The sequence below is a fragment of the Schistocerca cancellata genome, chromosome 2 (assembly GCF_023864275.1).
Source record: "Schistocerca cancellata isolate TAMUIC-IGC-003103 chromosome 2, iqSchCanc2.1, whole genome shotgun sequence".
Taxonomy (NCBI): domain Eukaryota; kingdom Metazoa; phylum Arthropoda; class Insecta; order Orthoptera; family Acrididae; genus Schistocerca; species Schistocerca cancellata.
The window spans coordinates 660,241,651-660,266,859 of NC_064627.1; the positions used below are offsets into that span (position 1 = coordinate 660,241,651).

At 42.3% G+C, this 25,209-nt stretch overlaps 1 protein-coding gene across 1 annotated transcript in view; it reads left to right on the plus strand.

Moving 5' to 3' along the window:
• The window catches only part of LOC126162351 (fatty-acid amide hydrolase 2), a 99,414-nt gene that overhangs the window by 20,239 nt on the left and 53,966 nt on the right, over nt 1–25,209 (plus strand). Inside the window, exon 3 of the mRNA XM_049918803.1 lies at nt 8,640–8,853. Within this exon, the coding sequence (XP_049774760.1) occupies nt 8,640–8,853 (214 nt within the window). The remainder of the gene's footprint in view (nt 1–8,639; nt 8,854–25,209) is intronic.

A 25,209-nucleotide genomic window follows, 5' to 3' on the forward strand; every position in this document is an offset into this window, starting at 1 on the left:
ACCAGCTGTGTCGTGGCTGGCTACACTGTTTCTCAGAGTTACGTCAAGTATGGCAATGGTGCTGTATAGCTGTTAGGGGAGCAGGTGGCACAGAAGACACCTGGTGTGCCCAAACCAGGACAGTGGCTGGGCAACCAGGAGAGAGGGAAGTGGTGCGGCATTACCAGGGGGTGCCAAGTAATTTTTGTTGTAATAAGAACACCACATCTACATCTACATCTACATCTACATTTATACTCCGCAGGCCACCCAACGGTGTGTGGCGGAGGGCACTTTACGTGCCACTGTCATTACCTCCCTTTCCTGTTCCAGTCGCGTATGGTTCGCGGGAAGAACGACTGTCTGAAAGCCTCTGTGCGTGCTCTAATCTCTCTAATTTTACATTCGTGATCTCCTCGGGAGGTATAAGTAGGGGGAAGCAATATATTCGATACCTCATCCAGAAACGCACCCTCTCGAAACCTGGCGAGCAAGCTACACCGCGAAGCAGAGCGCCTCTCTTGCAGAGTCCGCCACTTGAGTTTGTTAAACATCTGCGTAACGCTATCACGGTTACCAAATAACCCTGTGACGAAACGCACCGCTCTTCTTTGAATCTTCTCTATCTCCTCCGTCAACCCGATCTGGTACGGATCCCACACTGATGAGCAATACTCAAGTATAGGTCGAACGAGTGTTTTGTAAGCCACCTCCTTTGTTGATGGACTACATTTTCTAAGGACTCTCCCAATGAATCTCAACCTGGTACCCGCCTTACCAACAATTAATTTTATATGATCATTCCACTTCAAATCGTTCCGCACGCATACTCCCAGATATTTTACAGAAGTAACTGCTACCAGTGTTTGTTCCGCTATCATATAATCATACAATAAAGGATCCTTCTTTCTATGTATTCGCAATACATTACATTTGTCTATGTTAAGGGTCAGTTGCCACTCCCTGCACCAAGTGCCTATCCGCTGCAGATCTTCCTGCATTTCGCTACAATTTTCTAATGCTGCAACTTCTCTGTATACTACAGCATCATCCGCGAAAAGCCGCATGGAACTTCCGACACTATCTACTAGGTCATTTATATATATTGTGAAAAGCAATGGTCCCATAACACTCCCCTGTGGCACACCAGAGGTTACTTTAACGTCTGTAGACGTCTCTCCGTTGATAACAACATGCTGCGTTCTGTTTGCTAAAAACTCTTCAATCCAGCCACACAGCTGGTCTGATATTCCGTAGGCTCTTACTTTGTTTATCAGGCGACAGTGCGGAACTGTATCGAACGCCTTCCGGAAGTCAAGAAAAATAGCATCTACCTGGGAGCCTGTATCTAATATTTTCTGGGTCTCATGTACAAATAAAGCGAGTTGGGTCTCACACGATCACTGTTTCCGGAATCCATGTTGATTCCTACATAGTAGATTCTGAGTTTCCAAAAACGACATGATATTCGAGCAAAAAACATGTTCTAAAATTCTACAACAGATCGACGTCAGAGATATAGGTCTATAGTTTTGCGCATCTGCTCGACGACCCTTCTTGAAGACTGGGACTACCTGTGCTCTTTTCCAATCATTTGGAACCTTCCGTTCCTCTAGAGACTTGCGGTACACGGCTGTTAGAAGGGGGGCAAGTTCTTTCGCGTACTCTGTGTAGAATCGAATTGGTATCCCGTCAGGTCCAGTGGACTTTCCTCTGTTGAGTGATTCCAGTTGCTTTTCTATTCCTTGGACATTTATTTCGATGTCAGCCATTTTTTCGTTTGTGCGAGGATTTAGAGAAGGAACTGCAGTGCGGTCTTCCTCTGTGAAACAGCTTTGGAAAAAGGTGTTTAGTATTTCAGCTTTACGCTTGTCATCCTCTGTTTCAATGCCATCATCATCCCGGAGTGTCTGGATATGCTGTTTCGAGCCACTTACTGATTTAACGTAAGACCAGAACTTCCTAGGATTTTCTGTCAAGTCGGTACATAGAATTTTACTTTCGAATTCACCGAACGCTTCACGCATAGCCCTCCTTACGCTAACTTTGACATCGTTTAGCTTCTGTTTGTCTGAGAGGTTTTGGCTTCGTTTAAACTTGCAGTGAAGCTCTCTTTGCTTTCGCAGTAGCTTCCTAACTTTGTTGTTGTACCACGGTGGGTTTTTCCCGTCCCTCACAGTTTTACTCGGCACGTACCTGTCTAAAACGCATTTTACGATTGCCTTGAACTTTTTCCATAAACACTCAACATTGTCAGTGTCGGAACAGAAATTTTCGTTTTGATCTGTTAGATAGTCTGAAATCTGCCTTCTATTACTCTTGCTAAACAGATAAACCTTCCGCCCTTTTTTTATATTCCTATTAACTTCCAAATTCAGGGATGCTGCAACGGCCTTATGATCACTGATTCCCTGTTCTGCACTTACAGAGTCGAAAAGTTCGGGTCTGTTTGTTACCAGTAGGTCCAAGATGTTATCTCCACGAGTCGGTTCTCTGTTTAATTGCTCGAGGTAATTTTCGGATAGTGCACTCAGTATAATGTCACTCGATGCTCTGTCCCTACCACCCGTCCTAAACATCTGAGTGTCCCAGTCTATATCTGGTAAATTGAAATCTCCACCTAAGACTATAACATGCTGAGAAAATTTATGTGAAATGTATTCCAAATTTTCTCTCAGTTGTTCTGCCACTAATGCTGCTGAGTCGGGGGGTCGGTAAAAGGAGCCAATTATTAACCTAGCTCGGTTGTTGAGTGTAACCTCCACCCATAATAATTCACAGGAACTATCCACTTCTACTTCACTACAGGATAAACTACTACTAACAGCGACGAACACTCCACCACCGGTTGCATGCAATCTATCCTTTCTAAACACCGTCTGTACCTTTGTAAAAATTTCGGCAGAATTTATCTCTGGCTTCAGCCAGCTTTCTGTACCTATAACGATTTCAGCTTCAGTGCTTTCTATCAGCGCTTGAAGTTCCGGTACTTTACCAACGCAGCTTCGACAGTTTACAACTACAATACCGATTGCTGCTTGGTCCCCGCATGTTCTGACTTTGCCCCGCACCCGTTGAGGCTGTTGCCCTTTCTGTACTTGCCCGAGGCCATCTAACCTAAAAAACCGCCCAGCCCACGCCACACAACCCCTGCTACCCGTGTAGCCGCTTGTTGCGTGTAGTGGACTCCTGACCTATCCAGCGGAACCCGAAACCCCACCACCCTATGGCGCAAGTCGAGGAATCTGCAGCCCACAAGGTCGCAGAACCGTCTCAGCCTCTGATTCAGACCCTCCACTCGGCTCTGTACCAAAGGTCCGCAGTCAGTCCTGTCGATGATGCTGCAGATGGTGAGCTCTGCTTTCATCCCGTTAGCGAGACTGGCAGTCTTCACCAAATCAGATAGCCGCCGGAAGCCAGAGAGGATTTCCTCCGATCCATAGCGACACACATCATTGGTGCCGACATGAGCGACCACCTGCAGATGGGTGCACCCTGTACCCTTCATGGCATCCGGAAGGACCCTTTCCACATCTGGAATGACTCCCCCCGGTATGCACACGGAGTGCACTTTGGTCTTCTTCCCCTCCCTTGCTGCCATATCCCTAAGGGGCCCCATTACGCGCCTGACGTTGGAGCTCCCAACTACCAGTAAGCCCACCCTCTGCGACCGCCCGGATCTTGCAGACTGAGGGGCAACCTCTGGAACAGGACAGGCAGCCATGTCAGGCCGAAGATCAGTATCAGCCTGAGTATCAGCCAGAGACAGAGCCTGAAACCGGTTCGTCAGACAAACTGGAGAGGCCTTCCGTTCAGCCCTCCGGAATGTCTTTCGCCCCCTGCCACACCTTGAGACGACCTCCCACTCTACCACAGGTGAGGGATCAGCCTCAATGCGGGCAGTATCCCGGGCAACCACAGTCGTAGCCCGATCGGGGGATGCGTGGGACGAGCTGGCCGTCCCCGACAAACTCCCATCCGGACCCCCACAGTGATGCCCATTGGCAACAGCCTCAAGCTGTGTGACCGAAGCCAACACTGCCTGAAGCTGGGAGCGAAGGGATGCCAACTCAGCCTGCATCCGAACACAGCAGTTGCAGTCCCTATCCATGCTAAAAACTTGTGCAAAGAACGTCTGAACTAATCTACACAGAGCGCAAACAAATCGACACAAAATTTAAACGGTTATTAAAATACGAGATTGCCTAGTAAATGCAGTAACTTGTGCACTGCTGACACACTGCTCGGCGGCGGAAGGAGACTACGCGAATTTACACTATTCAGGTACTAAAACGCGATGCTACAACTCTCAAATACTATAATACGCACGAAATTTATGAATGTAACAATGCAAGTACCAAAAACACGCAAATAAATTAAGAATTAAACTATGTAACAAATGAGTGAGCTAGGAGTATACGAGTTGCTGCTGCAGCTGCTTATCCAACGGCGGCAGGGAGCACACTGACTGTGACCAACCGACACTGGCCGTTCAAAACAAAAACATAAGACAGACGACTACGCGAATTTACACTATTCAGGTACTAAAACGCGATGCTACAACTCTCAAATACTATAATACGCACGAAATTTATGATTTAAACAATGCAAGTAACAAAAACACGCAAAGAAATTAAGAATTAAACTATGTAACAAATGAATGAGCTAGGAGTATACGAGTTGCTGCTGCAGCTGCTTATCCAACGGCGGCAGGGAGCCACATGTGGAGGCCCTCCACATCTAAGATAGTAGTGGTAGAAGAAAACTTGGAAGAGACTATTGGTACAGATATTGATTTGATGCTGAAGCAGATTAGTTTTCTATGGATGCCTTTGTTGTATGGAAAAGGAGCATTTGATGTGGATGGGATGAGAGGTGTCAAAGTGGAGATACTGTTATTTATTGAGGAGTTTGATAAGGCTGAGGTGCGGTCACCTCTGCAGCGGGATATGCCCCAGCCTCTAACCGTAGGTGAGGGTGTAGGTTGGTATCATGGTAGGATCCTTCCACAGGTGATGGTGAAGATGTCATCTGTTGAAAGGCGGGATGATGCGGGAGTGTAGTCAGTGTTGTCGGGTAGGCTGTATGTACAGTTCAGGAATCAGATGTCTGCAGCATCACCTGTCAGAGTGTCTTCATTGCGATGTGAGAGACACAGTACATTATTGACCAATTTTATGGTGATGTCATCAAGGTCGAAGTCACTGAGATCGTGTCTAATACTGACAGGGAAGTTGTGTTGGGGTTGGCTGTCCATTCACTGGGTAGTGAGCAGATGTTGTGATCATTGCTGTCCATGGTGTTAAGGTCAATGTTGTCCTGGAGAACCCATGTTGGTTTTGGCGCTTAATTAAAATGGTCATTGGTTTGTCAGTAATCAGAATGTCAAATGCATGTGTGCCTCTCAGAAGCACTTTCAAGGATCCTGTGTACGATGGTATTAGTGCCATTTGGACTGTGTCGTTCTGTAGCATAACATGTTCGCAGTTGGAGAGTACTTTATAAAGAAAGACCTTGTACACCGAATGTGGAGCAGGAGGTGGCATGTGAATATATGTAATGTGGTCTAGCTCTTGTTGAACTAGTGCCGGGAGGTCCATATGCTTGGGGGTAGAATGAAGTCGGCGGGAAGCACCAGTGATTCCCTGTATAGTATTTCAGTGTGGGATGCTTGTAGGTCCTCCTTGAAGGCAGTTCAGACACTGAAAGTACCTATGGCAAAGCTTTGGTCCACAATCTACTGTGGCACATAAGGATGGCTTTGAGAGTCCTGTGCCACTGTTCAACTAACTTATTATGTTGGGTGTGAGGCTGTAGTGTGATTGTTACACTGGCTCTGAAGAGCACCAACATGAATCGGTGGCCTTGATTGGTAGATATCATGTCTGACATGATGGAAAGCTCTATCCATGGTTCTATGAAGGGGCAGATGGTGGACTCGACTGTGATTTCCTTGAGAAGGGCTGTTTCCACCCATTGGAAAGCTCTGTCAATCATTAACAGTAAACACTTGAATCCCTCTGATTCCAGAAGTAGGCTGATGGAATATGTGAGTACAGGGCAGAAATGGGCTTTTGAAATTTCAGACAGGTCTAATTGTTGCTGTGCGGGTCTGCCGACTTCACTGCGTTGCCATGGTACACATACCTGTGCCTAGGAATGTGGGCCAGGCAAATGCTCAGTGGGCAGGACATTTGTAAATGGGCATTTGCCCAGGAATTTCCACAAAGCAGTTTTAAATGCCCAAAATCTGAGCATTTATAAGAAAGGTACTTTTTAGTTTATACTGCTAGAATGTATAATTTACTGATTAAAACAAGGGATGGGACGATACTCCTGATATTAGAAGTCAGTAAAAGTTTACATTTAAACATACATATGTCATTCATTGCCTTTATTACTAGGAAAGAAGAGAGAATCTTTGTTATTTTTTACTAGCATTCCAACTTGCTGTAACACTTGCGTGTGTTACTGACAGCTGCTTGTCATTTACAAAGTCCTTTTTACTTTTACCAGTTGGTGTCCTCTCTCCCTCCCTCAACTGCTCAGCACAATAATACAGTGCTACAACTTAAATAAAACACACCCATACAACTGTGTAAGCTAGGACTGAAAGTTTTACACTGTATAGAGGAACCAGAGCAAGAAAAATGTGAAGTGTTTCTACTGGCAGGTAAATTGATTGTTGGGAGGATGTGTGATAGATGGTAATTGGCAATACTATAATTTTACTAGAAGAAATAGTCATTCTATAAAGTGTGAAACTGATTAACAAGATAAATAAAACTTCACATAATGTGGAAGAATCCTACACAGAGAGTAGCCAAACAACAAAAATTGGTTATTAACAGGGAAGTATTATCATCAGACAAAGAGAAATGTCTTGCAAAGGAAGAAGATCGTAAGACAAAGAAATTAGATTGCCAAACAAGGTAAAATAGGTTATTAAACAAAGCCACGGGCCCTTAAACAGAGGAACACAACCATTGATTGTTCAAACTGTGAGGAAAAAATCACTTGGACTGATGAGTTACAATAGATGGTGATACACTTTGATGGCATGAGTGAATGATATGTTGAAAACAAGATAAGGTGATTGGCAGCCCATTCTTCAAGGAGTGCTGCACTGAGGAGAGATATCGATATCAGTCGGTGAGGCCTGGCATTAAGTCGGCATTCCAAAACATCCCAAAGGTGTTCCATAGGAGATCAGGACTGTGCAGGCCAGTCCATTACAGGGATTTTATTATCTTGTAACCCCTGCACCACAGGTCGTGCATTATGAACAGGTGTTCGATTTTGTTGAAAGATGCAATCGCTGTTGCCAAATTGCTCTTCAACAGTGGGAAGCAAGAAGGTGCTTAAAACACCAATGTAGGCCTGTGCTGTGCCAACAAGGGGTGCAAGCCCCCTCCATGAAAAACACGGCCACACGATAACACCACTGCCTCTGAATTTTACTGTTGGCACTACACACACTGGCAGATGACATTCACCGGGCATTCGCCATACCCTCACTCTGCCATCGGATCGCCACATTGTGTACTGTGATTCATTACTCCACACAAAATATTTCCTCTGTTCAATTGTCCAAAGTTTACGCTCCTTGCACCAAACGAGGCGTTGTTTTGCATTTACCGGTCTGATGTGTGGCTTATGAGCAGCCGCTCGACTATGAAATCCAAGTTTTCTCACCTCCCGCCTAACTGTGATAGTACTTGCAGTGGATCCTGTTGCAGTTTGGAATTCCTATGTGGTGATCTGGATAGATGTCTGCCTATAACACATTACGACCCTCTTCAACTGTCGGCGGTCTATCGGTCAACGGATGAGGTCAGCCTGTATGCTTTTATGCTGTATGTGTTCCTTCACGTTTCCACTTCACTTCACTATCACATTGGAAACAGTGGACCTAGGGATGTTTAGGAGTGTGGAAATCTAACGTACAAATGTATGACACAAGTGACACCCAATCACCTGACCATGTTCGAAGTCAGTGAGTTCTGCAGAGCACCGCATTTTGTTCTCTCATGATGTCTAAGGGCTACTGAGGTCGCTGATATGGAGTACCTAGCTGTAGGTGGCAACACAATGCACCTAATGTGACAAACGTATGTTTTTGGGGGTGTCCCCATACTTTGATCATATATTGTTATCAGGACACTATTCATATAAGTGGTGGAGGTACACTTAGGTAGTAGATGTTGGAAATGTGTCAGTCATAGTGACACATAGTCCAATCATGTGCTGCAGTTTGTTTGCATAAAGTGCTCTGCATGTTACCAGGACCTTCAGCAAGACTGCATCCTGACATGGCTCATGTTACAATTGTGTCATAACAAAGAACTATTGGTGTCACAGTGGCTGAGCAACACTCCATTTACATGAGGGAGCTTGTGCAGTAAGGTCAGAAGAGCCACTCTGGTATTTGCAAAGTAAAAAGACTGAAGTTTGGAATTGGGTCATGAGGCGTGCCTGGATTGATCAGTTGGCTAGAGCATTTCCATGAAATGCGAGTGCCTGGATTCAAGCCACCAGCATGTACACTGTAGTAATTTTTCAAGTTGTGTCCATACAGTGTTCACTCTACTGTAAAGTTAAAAATTTATTCTGGTGTGTTACTTAGCCCTTAATAATCATTTCATCCCATATTGTTTCAGATAACATCTGAGGAAGTGGTTCGGTGTTTTGTGGAACGCATACAGGAAGTGAATCCAATATTAAATGCTGTTGTGGATACACGTTTTGAAGAAGCTCTCACTGAAGCTAAAGAAGTGGATAAAATTTTGTGTTCTGAGACTGCAAGTGATGTTGAACAGAATAAACCTTTTCTCGGCGTTCCTTTTACAACCAAAGACAGCACAGCATGCAAAGGTAAGTTATAGAGCTAGAGATATGTCTGTTGATATAATGCCTTTTGAATTGGGAGTTCCAGTATTAGGAGGACAATGGTGCCCCTCAGGGAAATAGCATTAGGGTGGAAAAGAAGTCCAGTGTAGACTTACTATGTTTGCTGGAAGCAATGGGAGGTGGTCTCATCTGAGACATAGAGGGGACTCTAGTGGTGGCTTCAGAATGCACTGGGTGCTAGTGGCTGTAAATCGTGGCTCACACCCACAACCATCCCCGGGCATTTGCAGCTCATTTGTCAGCACATGTATAGTGTGCACAGGGCCCTGAGTTGCAGCATTTCTTCTTAACTTATCCAACCAACCACTTCCCTGTTTTCCTCTTCCCAGTTACTGTCCTTCCTATATAACCAACCCCTTCCCCCACTGTATGTTATTTTATTCTTCTTTTATAGCTGATTTCACACTTCTCTTGCCCAAAGACTCCTATTTTAATTATTCTTTGATTCTGTTTGTCTGTTCTTATCGTCATCTTTGGACTAATCAAGTGCAGTCCCCATTAATGGGTTTGACTCTCCACTGTCCAGAATAGTTTTTCAGTAGTGCACACTGTGTGGGAAAGGTTGCCCACCCCATATGAAATTCCACGTTATCCACCGAGCGCTTTTGATATGTCAAGGTGCTCAAAACCCAACACAGTAGTTGTACCTTTTGCGGGGGAGGGATCATCAAATACTTGTGCAGTTGTAGCCTCCTGGCAGTGTGGGGATTACACTCTTCATGGCTGAGCTGTCAACTCCACAGGAATTTATCCAAGAGTGAAACTTGTATAATCTTTATCTGATGGTCAGACAGGACTGTCTTGCTGGCCTCCAGGCTGGGATGGTTGGTCACCTATTGCCACAGTCTCAGCCCCCGAGGGCATCTGGCTAGGGCTTGATGGAGTGTTAGTCAGACATCATAAACTTTCAGTTCGTGTATGCCTTTTCATTCCTCATCACTTTAATCCTCCAATTTCATTGGCATAACTGTTGTACTGGTTTTTTAAAATGGAGGGGGGAGAGGCTTCCAATTGGGCTTAGGAGTGTGTCCTACTATTTCCCCCCTCGAGCATATTCCCCCCCCCCCCCCCCAATATATGTTATTTTATTCTTCTTTTATAGTTGATTTTACACTTCCCTTCTTTTACTTGCCTGTTTTCCTCCTTCCACCTTGGATGAACATACTAAGGGGCAGTTAGGCTTCCCATCGCATTGCTTTTAGGATGGAGAGATCTTTTATTCAGAAATTTGACCAATCTGTCCTACCCAATCCAAATTCTTGCTCATGTCAGCTCCAGTGATGCCTCTTGTATGGATTCAGTGAACGTCATTTTATCATTTTGGAAGTTGGCTGAAGTAGTGGTGAAGGCTTCCAATCTTGGAAGCACTTCTGGAACTCGCTATTCAATAGGTTGTTCAGCTTCTTCAGCAGTTTTGTTTTATTTCCTGGGTGGTGGCCAAGTGAAGTCTTCTCATTGCTCTCCTCAGCCTTGGAAATAGGAATAAGTTGCAGGGCCCCATGTCTGGTGAATACAGTGGCTGAGGCAACATAATGGTTTTGTTTCTTGCCATAAAATCACAAACAAGCATTGAGCAATGAGTGGCAACATTATCCTGATGCAGTTTACATGCAGTGATTTTTCCATAATTCTATGAAAAAGGAAGTTGCTACTCACCATTTAGTGGAGATGGTGAGGGGCTCTTCAGGTAGTTTCAATTGGGAGGATAGGGCCTTGGTTTCAATGTTGTACCATTATACCCATGTTTCATTAGCTGTTATAACCTTCTTAGTTCTGTATCATTGTCAGCTTCATTCAGCAATCCCCGAGTGATGTCTATGTTATGTTGTTTTTGGATGAAATTCAACAGATTGGGAACATATTTTGATGCTACAAATTTCATGCCCAAAACATCTGAAACAATTGCTTTGCATGAGCCAAAGGATATGCCGACATCATCAGCCACCTCTCTGATGGTGATTCTGCAATTTTCCAGAACCATTTTCTTTACTTCTTCCACATTGTTATCTGTAATTAATGTGCTACGGTGTCCAGAGTGGACATCACCTTCAGTATCTTCGACCATCTTTGGAGCATTTATACCACTCGTAAACTCTTTTCTTCCTCATAGTAGGTTTGCCAAAACCCACAGTCAACATTTCAAATGTGGTGCTGCACTTTAGTTCATTTTTTAAGCAAATTTTAATGCAAATTCTTTGATCCATCTTTTTCAAAAGTAAACATTCGCCGAGCACTAGAAAACGCTTATAATCTTTTCGACTGTATACAATAAACTAAATATTCGAAACAGCTTAAAATGCAAACATACATCAAGAACATGGGTGCCAGCAAGATAAAAAAAATTGAAAATCAGACGTATAAAGCCCGCGAAATTAAAAAATTCCCATTACTTTTTCTTCACACCTCATACTCTGTATAAGTGATCTGGCTGTTCACAGATCACACAGTTGTGTATAGGGTGATGACATGCAGAAGGACTTGCAGATGATACTTTCCTTGTGTAAGGATTGGCAGCTGGTCTTGAATGTACAGTAATTTATAATGCGTATAAATAACTGACAAGATCTGGTATCATTTGATCACTGATTGCATAGCCAGTGACTGGAGTGAGTCTTAATCTTAAAGTATCTAAGAGTTACAGTGTGAAAACCAGAAGAAAACAAAGTGGATATGTATCTCGGTATTCTGTGGTGCTGAATATTGGAAAACAGATAATGTTAATAAGGAGTGTTACATAACTTCCTAAAGACTTTACTGTGTAATTAAAAAGAACACTCCTATTTTTACATGTTCTTATGGAATAACACTCATGAATTTAAAGTATCTTAGGTGTACATGTTGTAAAAGAAATTACTAATGGTGAAAGTTCAAGATATGGTACTGAGAGGGAAACATACATATGGTCTCTGTGACAAAGCAGAAACCAAGGTCTGTGACAAGACATTATGTCGTGCAGTATAGTGACTGTGTCATCTGCCCAGATAGCTGGACACATTAGTATGCCATTTCTGGGATTGACAGAGATGCACTGGCTCCAGATTGAATCTGCCTGGTGGATTTATGATGAGGGTTGACGTGCTGGCCAGCCTGGATGTGGATTTTAGGCAGTTTCCCACATCCGACTAGGTGATTATGAGGCTGGTACCCATGTCCCCCCTCAGTTATATGATCCGCAAACATTCTCACACTTTCACATGGGATTACACTAGATGAAAGGTGATGGGGTAAACATATTCCATGCTGGGGGGGGGGATGACATGGAGGCCATCTGGGCACCACCTACTATTAACATTGCCAAATTCAAATTAACTTTGCGACCTCATACGGGTACTGACTAAGGCCAGGAAAAAGGAGTAGTATGGTATCTTTGTGTCAGTTCAATCTCACCCACAACTTCACACTTGTTATGTCAAAAAGGAAAAGTTAAAATGCACCATGAATTGCCTTGTGGTTGCTCCATTTAATGAATTTTGTATAAAGAACAGTAAGTGTGTGTGAGAAGTTTTGCATTTATGATGATCACAGTACGCAATAATGTCTTGTCACAGACATTGGTTTCCTCTATTCATAATTATGCCTTTTAAATGATTAATGGAAAATCTCATATAAAGATGTGAAACAAATACTAACAAAGAGATAGAGGGGCTGGCCAGTACTTACCTCAGCTCAGTACAGCCGATAGATACACATAAAACAGAACCGAAAATTTACATTCCTAGCTTTCGGAACAAATGTTCCTTCATCAGGGAGGAGAGAGGGGAAAGAAAGGGAAGAAGGGAAAGGAGATTCAGTTACTCACAACCCAGGCTATGAAGCAACAGGGAAAGGAAAATAGGGAGGGTAGCAAGGATGGAGGCATGGTTGTCAGAGGGAAGCCAAAGATATTCTACTGTAAGTACTGTGCCAGCTTCAAACCAAAGAGGATGCATACAGAAGTAAAGAGGTATATAGTATAAAGATACACACAACTATGTAGGATGAAAAGATGCGTGAATGGCTAAAGAGGAAAGGGAAAGAGGAGAAGACTGAAGAGTAAATGGGAGTGAGGTTGTTTAATGTAGGTTCAGTCCAGGGGGATGGCGGGATGAAAGGATGTGTTGGACTGCAAGTTCCCATCTCCGCAGTTCAGAGGGACTGGTGTTGAGTGGGAGAAGCCAAATGGCACATACGGTGTAGCAGGTTCCTAGGTCCCTAGAATTATGCTGGAGGGCATGCTCCGCTACTGGGTATCGGGCATCTCCTAGGCGGACAGTTTGTCTGTGTCCGTTCATGCGCTCAGCCAGTTTAGTTGTTGTCATGCCGATGTAAAAGGCTGTGCAGTGCAGGCATGTCAGTTGATAAATGACATGTGTAGTTTCACACGTGGCCCTGCCTTGAATTATGTATGTTTTACCAGTAGCGGGGCTGGAGTAGGTGGTTGTGGGGGGGATGCATGGGGCAGGTTTTGCAGTGGGGTCGGTTACAGGGGTAGGAACCGCTGGGTAGAGAAGGTAGTCTGGGAATATTGTAGGGTTTAACAAGGATGTTACGGAGGTTAGGGGGGCGACGAAAGGCAACTCTGGGTGGTGTGGGGAGAATTTTGTCAAGGGATGATCTCATTTCAGGGGTTGACTTGAGAAAGTCATATCCCTGGCGGAGTAATTTGTTGATGTTTTCGAGGCAAGGATAATATTGGGTGACAAGGGGGATGCTTCTGTGTGGTCTGGGGGTAGGAACATTGTTGTTGGTCGGGGAGGAATGTATTGCTCGGGAGATCTGTTTGTGGACAAGGTCTGCAGGAGAGTTGCGGGAGAGGAAATCACTGGTCAGGTTATTGGTGTAATTGTTGAGGGATTCATCACCGGAGCAGATGCGTTTGCCACGAATACCTAGGCTGTAGGGAAGGGAGCGTTTGATGTGGAATGGATGGCAGCTATCAAAGTGAAGGTACTGTTGTTTGTTTGTGGGTTTGATATGGACAGAGGTGTGGATGTGAGCTTCAACAAGATGAAGGTCAACATCCAGAAAGGTGGCTTGGGTTTTGGAGAAGGACCAGGTGAAATTCAGATTCGAAAAGGAGTTGAGGTTATGGAGGAAATTAAGGAGTGTTTCTTCACCATGAGTCCAGACCACAAAGATGTCAACCTATACCAGGCCAGGGGAAGCAGCTGTTGGGTCTTCAGGAAAGCCGCCTCCATGTGGCCCATGAAGAGGTTGGCAAAGGACGGAGCCATCCTGGTTCCCCTGATTTGTTTGTAGGTCTGGCCTTCAAAAGTGAAGTAGTTATGGGTGAGGATGAAGTTGGTAAGTGTGATAAGGAACGAGGTTTTTGGAAGATCTTCGGGTGGGCGTTGGGAGAGGTAGTGCTCAAGGGCAGAGAGACCATGGGTATGTGGGATGTTTGTGTAAAGGGGTGTAGCATCTATGGTGACAAGAAAGGTTTCAGGTGGGAGAGGAGTGGGAATGGATTTGAGGCTTCTAGGAAGTGGTTTGTGTCTTTGATGTAGGATGGGAGTCTGCGGGTGATAGGTTGGAGGTGCTGGTCTACCAGAGCTGAGATACATTCGGTTGGGGCTTTGAAGCCTGCTACAATGGGACGGCCAGGATGGTTCTCTTTGTGGATTTTGGGTAATAGGTAGAAGGTAGGGGTACGTGGCTCAGGTGGAATGAGTAAGTCTATGGAAGCCGTTGTGAGGCCTTGTGAGGGACCTTGGATTTTTAGGATTTTTTGCAGCTCAGTCTGGATGGAGGGAATGGGATCCTGGGTAACAGCTTTGTAGGTTGAGGTGTCGGAGAGTTGACGCAGTCCTTCTGCCACATACTCCACACGGTCAAGTACGACAGTTGTGGAGCCTTTATCCGCCGGGAGGATGACAATAGAGTGGTCTATTTTCAGCTCCTTAATGGCACGGGATTCAGCTGGGGTGATATTGGGGGTTGTCGGAATGTTCTTCAAGAAGGACTGGGAGGCAACACTGGATGTGAGGAATTCCTGAAATGTCTGCAAGGGATGGTTTTGGGGGAGGGGAGGAGGATCCCTTTGGGAAGGCAGTCGGAACTGTTCTAGACAGGGTTCAACACTGGGTCTAGTATTTGGGGGCTGTGTTTGGGTAGTGAAGTGATATTTCCAGTTGAGGTTCCGGGTGAATGAGAGGAGATCTTTAACCAGGGCAGTGTGGTTGAATTTAGGCGTGGGGCTAAAGGTTAAGCCTTTTGATAGAACGGATGTCTCTGGAGGAGAGAGGGATCTGGATGAGAGGTTTAGGACTGAATTGGGACTAGTGATATGTGGCATTTGACTGTGGTTATAGTTGAGATTTGGTCTGTGTGGGGTATGTGCTGGGATGGGGAGGTTGAGTAGGGTGGCTAGGCTAGGTTTGTTGGCTATGAGGGGGGTTTGTTGAAGGTTCTGTTGTGGTTGGTGTTTGTGAGGGATAGGGAGAGGGACCCCACTTCTTAGGTGTTGCACTAGCACTGTGGATAGTTTTTTCAGGTGGTGTGTGGCATGGAACTCAAGTTTGCAGCTGGCTTCTAGGATGATGTTCCTGAGTGTGTTCTCCAAGCAAGGGTTTGAGAGGTGGAGGACTTTGAAGAGAGATAGGAGCTGTTGGGAGTGGTGGTTACATGAAGTAGTGTAGAGATTCAGGACAAGTTGGGTAAGGGCTAAGGATTGAAGGTTCTGGAAGTCCAGGAGAGACTGGTGGAAGGAGGAATTGCACCCGGAGATGGGAACTTTTAAGGTAAGCCCTTTAGGGATAATTCCAAAGGTTAAGCAGGACCGGAGGAAAAGTATGTGGGATTGCAGTTTGGCTACGGTGAATGCATGTTTCCGGAATGAATGTAAATAATGTGGTATAGGATTAGGGTACATGGTGGGTAACTGGTGGGTAGGGAAATTAAATAACTAAAGTTGAAATAGTAATCATAAGAAGGAATAAAACGGGGAGGTAAGGACGAGAAAGAAAGAAATTGTGTTGGTAATGTTCAATACCAAAGGAAGACCACTAAATAAGAAAAATACGGAAAAAGTTGACCAGACCAAGCAAGTATGTCCAGATCAGGGGAAAAGAACACACGTTGCTCAAAAACAGAGATAGCGAGTGGCGTAAAAAAAGATCGCGCGTGCCGCAAAAGCGATCGCGCGTGCCGCAAAAGCGATCGCGGGTGGCACAGAAATGTCCCAAAAAAAATTTTCTTGTGGCAGAGAAAGATAGCCAATGGCACAAAAATATCGCCAGCAACAAGAAATCGACGGAAATGGTTTATACTGGTAGGTGTGGAAGAGATTGTTGGCTGGGAAACAGCGAATAACGAATGTTAAAACTATGGAATGTTGAATAAATAAATCAATAAATAAAAAAGAGAAGAGGACTATAAACGGAACAAGATAATAGGAGGAAGATGAAACTAGCACAGTTGGTGACGAAAATATTTATTTATGTATATATAAAACACTGAAGAAGAGAAAGTGTTAAGATGACAGACGTAAGTGATAGTTAACAAAAGGGACAAAACAATGAAGGATGTGGACCATATAGGTGATCTGAATGATTAATGGAAAATCTCATATAAAGATGTGAAACAAATACTAACAAAGAGATAGAGGGGCTGGCCAGTACTTACCTCAGCTCAGTACAGCCGATAGATACACATAAAACAGAACCGAAAATTTACATTCCTAGCTTTCGGAACAAATGTTCCTTCATCAGGGAAGAGAGAGGGAAAAGAAAGGGAAGAAGGGAAAGGAGATTCAGTTACTCACAACCCAGGCTATGAAGCAACAGGGAAAGGAAAATAGGGAGGGTAGCAAGGATGGAGGCATGGTTGTCAGAGGGAAGCCAAAGATATTCTACTGTAAGTACTGTGCCAGCTTCAAACCAAAGAGGATGCATACAGAAGTAAAGAGGTATATAGTATAAAGATACACACAACTATGTAGGCTGAAAAGATGTGTGAATGGCTAAAGAGGAAAGGGAAAGAGGAGAAGACTGAAGAGTAAATGGGAGTGAGGTTGTTTAACGTAGGTTCAGTCCAGGGGGATGGCGGGATGGAAGGATGTGTTGGAGTACAAGTTCCCATCTCCGCAGTTCAGAGGGACTGGTGTTGGGTGGGAGAAGCCAAATGGCACATACGGTGTAGCAGGTTCCTAGGTCCCTAGAATTATGCTGGAGGGCATGCTCCGCTACTGGGTATTGGGCATCTCTTAGGCGGACAGTTTGTCTGTGTCCGTTCATGCGCTCAGCCAGTTTAGTTGTTGTCATGCCGATGTAAAAGGCTGTGCAGTGCAGGCATGTCAGTTGATAAATGACATGTGTAGTTTCACACGTGGCCCTGCCTTGAATTGTGTATGTTTTACCAGTAGCGGGGCTGGAGTAGGTGGTTGTGGGGGGATGCATGAGGCAGGTTTTGCAGCGGGGTTGGTTACAGGGGTAGGAACCGCTGGGTAGAGAAGGTAGTCTGGACTGAACCTACATTAAACAACCTCACTCCCATTTACTCTTCAGTCTTCTCCTCTTTCCATTTCCTCTTTAGCCATTCACGCATCTTTTCATCCTATATAGTTGTGTGCATCTTTATACTATATACCTCTTTACTTCTGTATGCATCCTCTTTGGTTTGAAGCTGGCACAGTACTTACAGTAGAATATCTTTGGCTTCCCTCGGACAACCATGCCTCCATCCTTGCTACCCTCCCTATTTTCCTTTCCCTGTTACTTCATAGCCTGGGTTGTGAGTAACTGAATCTCCTTTCCCTTCTTCCCTTTCTTTCCCCTCTCTCCTCCCTGATGAAGGAACATTTGTTCCGAAAGCTAGGAATGTAAATTTTCGGTTCTGTTTTATGTGTATCTATCGGCTGTACTGAGCTGAGGTAAGTACTGGCCAGCCCCTCTATCTCTTTGTTAGTATTTGTTTCACACAATTATTCCTTTTCTTGTCAAGTGGACTGGCAGTTACTGTCTCCATCACTTATCCATTGCTGAAATTTTATTATTGTTTTCTTGGCCATGTTTTTCTTGTGGATGTGACTCAGAGGTGATGTTCATTTATAATCCTTGCAATTCTATTTCTTCAACCTGTAGTGGTTCTGCCTGCTTTATTGTTCTTCGTTTGTTGTCCTTGGTGTCGACGTACTAGCTGATATATGGGGTTTGTAGTTTGGACACTGTCTATGGTAAATAATGTAGTTGACAGATGCTCAGTTGCATTTCACTGTCTTTTACTTTCACTTTGCACAACCCCTCATTAATACACAGTTATATATGTATGTCCAGTGCACTATTGTTTAAATTTTCCATAAGCCTCATTAATAGTTCGCAGGCGAACCTCCACATACTGCTACAATAGTTTTGTGTTGAACATCTACGAGCAGTAAAAACATAACCACATAGTTCACAGTCCTTCAATTAAATTGAACAGTCACTGTCATTGCTTTAACACATGTCCTATTGGTGTAGGACTTATTTCACTGTTGAGTTGATACTTGTTGTCGTTCTAAGCAACACAGGTTCCTTGTCTGAAACTTGGCCATGGACTGACTGTCTCGTGACCAAAATCCTGGCCCTTATTTATCATCACAATAGTAGGTGCTGAAACTACACATTACAATTAAAATAACTGAATACATCGAAAGATTCCGTCTTTTTAACAGTTTCTTCTACTACAAGGTTTTGGCTGAATTATTTGTTTAAATCATGAAATTAACATATATAGTTATGTAAACAATACTTTTGACAAAACTGTTAATTACTTTGGAATTTATGAGGGGCTGGTTTTGCTAACATGTTTTTGAAGAGAGCCAAATAAATACTTAAAGAATACTAGCATTTCATCTTCCAAATGTTTATAATTAATACAGATTTTTTATTTGTTTATACATCAACAATAGAATTTAAGTTACGAAATAATTACTGATTTCACCCTATAATGAAAGATACTAACTAGAAATAGTTGAAATAAATTATAAAGTCAATTACATACCTGAAACTAAGCACAAAATTAGATCTGGTGTTATATTCTTTAAAACTGAGGGCCAGTCTTTCTCTTTTATGGAAGTACAGATAATATTCACGTATGTTAATGGTAAATTGTTAAAAGTGAAAAAAAAATTTAAGGAGGAAGATGGCAAAACAAGAAGGGATTAAAAAAATTAAAATTATCCCAGCTTGCTTCATCACAAATCCTTTTTTCTCTCCTTTTACCAAATGAGGAAACCTCTTGTTACAAAAGTTAGAGTACAACAGATTTCATTCATGCCTCTGACCACCCTGTAAAAAGAAATACAGAATGACGGGATCATCAAATACAGCTCAGTGAGCAGCCAGCAGATTTAAGTATGAAACAATTTTATCTGTGTGCTAAGTAAATTACAGTTTCAAATCATTGCGTGTAAGAAGTAAGATTTTCATCTTTGGTGTAATGTTGATTAACAAACTAACTTCATACTACCTTCAATCTCATTGTCTCTCCCTGTAAATGCAGTGTTTAGTTGGCTATAATTGAATATCTCTTATATCATTTCAAGCTATTTTCTGTATAAGGGTTATATGGTAGTACCAAAGTGACTCAGAGTAAATCTCAATTCTACTGTGAATTCAACATGTACGTAATACTACTTCAACCGTATTATGAAAAGGATAGGTTGCTACTCACCCTAAAGGCAACATGTTGAGTTGCAGACAGACATGACAAAAAGACAGTATGCAGAGCTTTCACCCAAGTCCTTCTTCAGAATAGGAAAATGTGGTGTCACCGCCAGACACCACACTTGCTAGGTGGTAGCTTTTAAATCGGCCGCGGTCCGCTAGTATATGATGGACCCGCCTGTCGCCACTGTCAGTAATTGCAGACCGAGCGCCGCCACACGGCAGGTATAGAGAGACGCACTAGCACTCGCCCCAGTTGTACAGCCGACGTTGCTAGCCATGGTTCACTGAGAATTACGCTCTCATTTGCCGAGACGATAGTTAGCGTAGCCTTCAGCTACATTTGCTACGACCTAGCAAGGTGCCATTACCAGTATAGATATTGAGATTCTATTAATGTATCAACAGGAGCGATGTTCTACAAATGTGGATTAAAGTTAAGTATTCCAGAAGCTATGTACTTTTCTTTATAGCATTCATTACGTATCGTGTTTCAGACCTCACGCCAGCCTGCGTGAGTTTAAGCGCGTGCCTTTCGGCTTCCTCGCATTATGTCTAGACTGTCTTGTCTAGACACAACAGAAAACACTTGCACATTCACACAACTGAGCACGCCTGACACACACATGACAGCTATATCCAGCTGGAGATAGCAGTCTTGTGTGTGACAGGTGTGCTTGCTTCTGTAAATGAGTGAATGTTTTTCTGTCATTTTACTGGAAACGTTGTGTAGTCTTTTCCTCATGCCTGTCTGCAGCTCAAGGTGTCGTCTTTATGGCGAGTAACAATCTGTCCTTTTCATAATATCACTCAATTCCAACCTGTATTTTCCATTGTTTAATATTACTTCAGTCAGTTTTTATCATTTTATTTTCCCTATTTATCAATTTTAGTTGTGTTGTAGACGTAGGATGCATGTTCAAGTATCCTTTATTTCCACATTTCCACATTAAAGTAGTGCTGATAATTTGTCACACAAATTCTCAGTAAAGAAAATACTGAGTGCAGCATTTAAGAGCTTTCTTGTGATAGTACACAGTGTTTATAAATGATTATCAGGGTTTTATCGCTTTGTAATGTTTATTACATTAAACTTGCTGTTATAAATGATATGTCAAATGAAAGAGCAACTCAAACAGTTGTGTTTGGCACCAGTGCACATGTTCAGTGTGCAATGTTTCTGCCGCAATCCACTAGACTGGTTGAACTTCGCTGTACCCAAGCGCTAAATAGGCCACAAGGGGTCCAATGACAGGGCTTGCTTTGGATGGCATCCACATTCACCCAACGTAATACCATGCCTCTCTGAATTAAGAAACTGGATTGAAGTAGCTGTTGCTACAATCACTGAAGACACACTTATCAACGTTTTGGAAGAACTCAGCTATAGTCTTGATGTGTGCCGTCTGACAAATGGTGCTCACATTGAACATTTATAAGGTTCTTGGTAAAACTATTTGAGTTGCTCTTTCATTTGACATATCATTTATAACTGTAAGTTTAATATAGTAAATATTATAAAGTGTTAAACCCCAATATTCATTTATAAACACCCTGTATTTTCCAGTATGATGGAACTGTTAAATAAAGAACTGAAAATATCAATTTCAGGTTATGTTTTCAGCAAAGGACTGACAGTTAAATTATGGAATGAATGTTTCAACCTACAGAATTATTTTGTGGAGAATGTGTTGCTTTGGGGCTTTCTTAAGGTAATTTTCCAAGAATGGTGATGGTACTCTCTAAACCTCTCATGCATGGAACTAATATTAAGTTATGTGTTTGATGAACTGCTAGAATGTCTACAATGGGTTTTTGATAATTGTGAGTGTAACCTGTTATGTATTCAGTCAAGTAACATTATTGAAATATACAAACACAATCCACAAACAGTGACCAGAAACAGTCTGAATAGCTTGTAAGGGTGTTGCAGGTTAGGTTGTGCTGAAAAATAATTGTTAAGAAAAAAATTTGATACATTGAACCATTTCTGAGTTAATTAGCATTAAAGACCCAATCTGGCCTTTGTGTGCGCAAATTCAATCAGCCCTCCAGAGACAGTATCACCAAAAGAGTGATACAAAAATTGGACATGGGTCTGTTATAAGGATCAAACCCAAGCGAAAGGCTGAGTAGTCTTGTGCACTATTATGTATGCTTTGAGAACAGCTGACAGTAATTGTTTCTGGTGGACCACTTGAATTTGGACATACATTGGCCTAATTGGCTAACTTATCTTCTAATTCAGTTGGAAACAGCACAGCATATAAAATTTTTTTCTTAACAATTGTTTCTCAGCACAACCTACCCTGTGGCACCCTACAAAATTTGCAATATGTACCTGACCACCTTGTACATGTTAAACTTCCTGACAGATTAAAAACTGCATCCTTGACCAAGACTTGAACCCAGAACATTTGCCTTTTACAGACATGTGCTCTATAAACTGAAATGCCCAAACATGGCTCACAACCCAAGCTTTACTTCTGCCAGTCCATATTCTACTTTTTAAACTTCAAAGAACTTCTGCCAAACTTGGAGGACTAACACTCCTGGAACAAACTGTATGGTGAAGTTAACTTTTATTTAATCGTATTGAAAGTGAAGTATTTGTGTAGAGTTACTAGTTTAGGCTTTGCAGTAGCCATTTTCAGATTCTGCAATGGAAGTTAAAGAGAGTGTATTACTAGTTACTACATTAAGAAATTAAGACAAATGACAGAGCTTATAACAAAAGCATGATACAGCTCACATTCTCGTGTGTTGCAACAGGTCATAACATGTAAGAAGAACCCAAGTCAAAACTGTCATGCATGCCTCACCCAGTTTTATTGGATGCAAAGCTGTCCTAAAGGACACTGATGCATGTGTAATGTACAAATAATTATACAAAGTAATCAAAAGGAAGTTAATTTAAAAATACAGTTCTTTAAAATATTCTCAGTTGTATGCACGAAAGCAAGATTTCCTAAAGAATGTTTAACCAAATGAAAAATGTATTCATCTTCAGTCAGTTTGAAGCTGGTCAGAATTTAACAAAATGTTAAAAAATAAAAATTGATTACAGATTTTTTTTAAACTGAATACATTGCGATGGCTGTAAAATTAATCTTCTAAAGGAAGAAGAGGCAATAAACTTTGACTATATGCATATTATCCTGTTTCTCACATACCAGTTTTCATTTTGATTAGAACAGAAAGTAATAAAAATGAAACAGGAATGGATGCAAAGAAAGGAGAAGCAATAAATTATGAGAGTAGTTGAGTAATATAACTAACAGATAGCATAATTTATAATGGAAAGGTGGTGAAGTACAGCAGTCATCAGTAAATGGCATGGGTTATTTGTAGTTCCATGTTACTTTCTCTTGGCTACAGCTCTTGTTGTACTATTCAAGGCAGCGGATGTTCCTGCAGGGAAAGGCACACTGTCCCTTGTGCTTGGCATCTGCAAAGCTCCATAGATGATGGTAGCTCCGTTGACCTCTGCATGCCTTCTACGGTGCATGAGGACACTTCTTACCTGGAACTCAAAGGTCCGGAAATAAGTTATTCAAAGGTTTTGAAATGAAATTTTTGGTTGAAGACATTTTCCTTTTTAAGAACATGATGAGTTTGTTGTCTATTACTACCAAAAATTTCAGTTCCTCCAAAATGTTGAGGTATCTGCTTTTGGGAGTAGTTTGCAAAATCTTCAGATTTTGTGCTAAATCCGTTATCCTGGTTTTTTTTATTTTTTTAAATGATCACCCAAAGCTGTTTTATGAAATACTAAATGAGTGCTTACTGGCTTTTTTGAGAAAACTCACCATCACAGACTGTACAATTCTTGTCAAATCATGCCAGTCCCAATGATACATAGAAACCTTCTCTATTTCAGTGATCAACTACATCACATGGCTCCCTTTGTTACAAGAAGAAATAGATAACACCATGAAACAAATAGTCTGCACTAATGGCTACAGAAATAAAGATGTAGTGACATTTTACTACAAGACCAAAAAGCGAATGATGGCACATGGAAACAAATGTCAGAACAACAACAAGAAGAAGAAAACAAAATATGTCATGATTGAATATCAGGGCAAGGTGTCTCAAAAAATTGACAATTGCATCTCACATTAGGCTTCCAAACTAATAATTGTCTGCAAATGTGTTTTCACCAAATTGAGAGAGACTGAGGACTGTGTATGGGATAGCATCTGTATGGAAAGCCACTGTTGTGGGATGGTGTGCCAAGTGCCACTCTGATCCAATTCAGCACAAGACCCACATCCTCATATTGCAAATGTCATAACACAGAAGTTACGCCAACTCAAGTGGTAGACACTTGAGCACCTGCCATATAGTCCTGACCTATACCCAAGTGATTATCATGCTTTCAGTCCTTTAAAAAAGGCCTTGAAGAGTCAACAAGTCGGGTTGGAAGGGGATGTGCAGCTGGCAATTATGGGTTTCTTCACATATCAGGACATGGCAGTTTACCAAACAGATATCCTCAACCTCATATGTCAATGGTATGAAGCCTCAGTGTGCATGCAGATTTTGCCTGATTGGCATACTGATTCTGGACTGTACGGTCTTCAAAAGGAAGCTTTTGATCACCCCGTATACTTCTTTTACTTCCATTGCAGATTCTGAAGATAGCTACTGCATGGCTGAAACAGGTCGTTCTATTAAAAAAGCTTTGTGATGAAGGCAAATAATAAATAAATAAATAAATAAAAATTATGTATATCATGATCACTCCACAGATGGTCATTTTATGCCAAATTCTGTTCAGTACGGGTGAGACATAGCTTAGCCACAGACCAGGGGATGTTGCCAATTTCTGCCCAGGTGTTCTGCTCATATGCAAGCTTATGTCACAATCTAGCATTGCTAAACTATTTCACTAATACTGTAAATGAGGCTATAAACTAAGACCTCTCCACTTTTGCATGGTTATTTTGACCTCTAATCTTAACTCACTTGTAGTTGTTGTTGTGGTCTTCAGTTCAGAGACTGGTTTGATGCAGCTCTCCATGCTACTCTATTCTGTGCAAGCTTCTTCATCTGAGAGTACCTACTGCAACCTACATCCTTCTGAATCTGCTTAGTGTATTCACCTCTTGGTCTCCCTCTACGGTTTTTACCCTCCATGCTGCCCTCTAATACTAAATTGGTGATCCCTTGATGCCTTAGAATATTCAGAAAACACTTTGTGGCACTTAAATCTATACTTGATGTTAACAAACTTCTCTTCTTCAGAAACGCTTTCCTTGCCATTGCCAGTGTACCTTTTATATCCTCTCTACTTTGACCATCACAGTTATTTTTCTCCCCAAATAACAAAACTCATCTACTACTGTAAGTGTCTCATTACCTAACCTTATAAGTCACTTAACACCACTGAATTCAAGTAAAACAACTCAGTTCATTTTCCGATTCTAAAGCACTTTGAAAAACATTGGAATAAATGCTACTTAACCATGATAGTATTGCACTTGCCTGGTATCAGAAACACACAATGATGTTACATTAAACAAGTTTCAAGTAAAGAAAACTTGTCACAAGTCAGTGCTTTCAGGTCAGTCGTGCTTATACTTATTAACCTCGATTACACACGGACTCATGGTAAACTGACCAAAGCACCTTCACTCCCAGATGCAACAATATTGTGACTGACTAATAATGGTAACCATTCACTTTAAAGTGG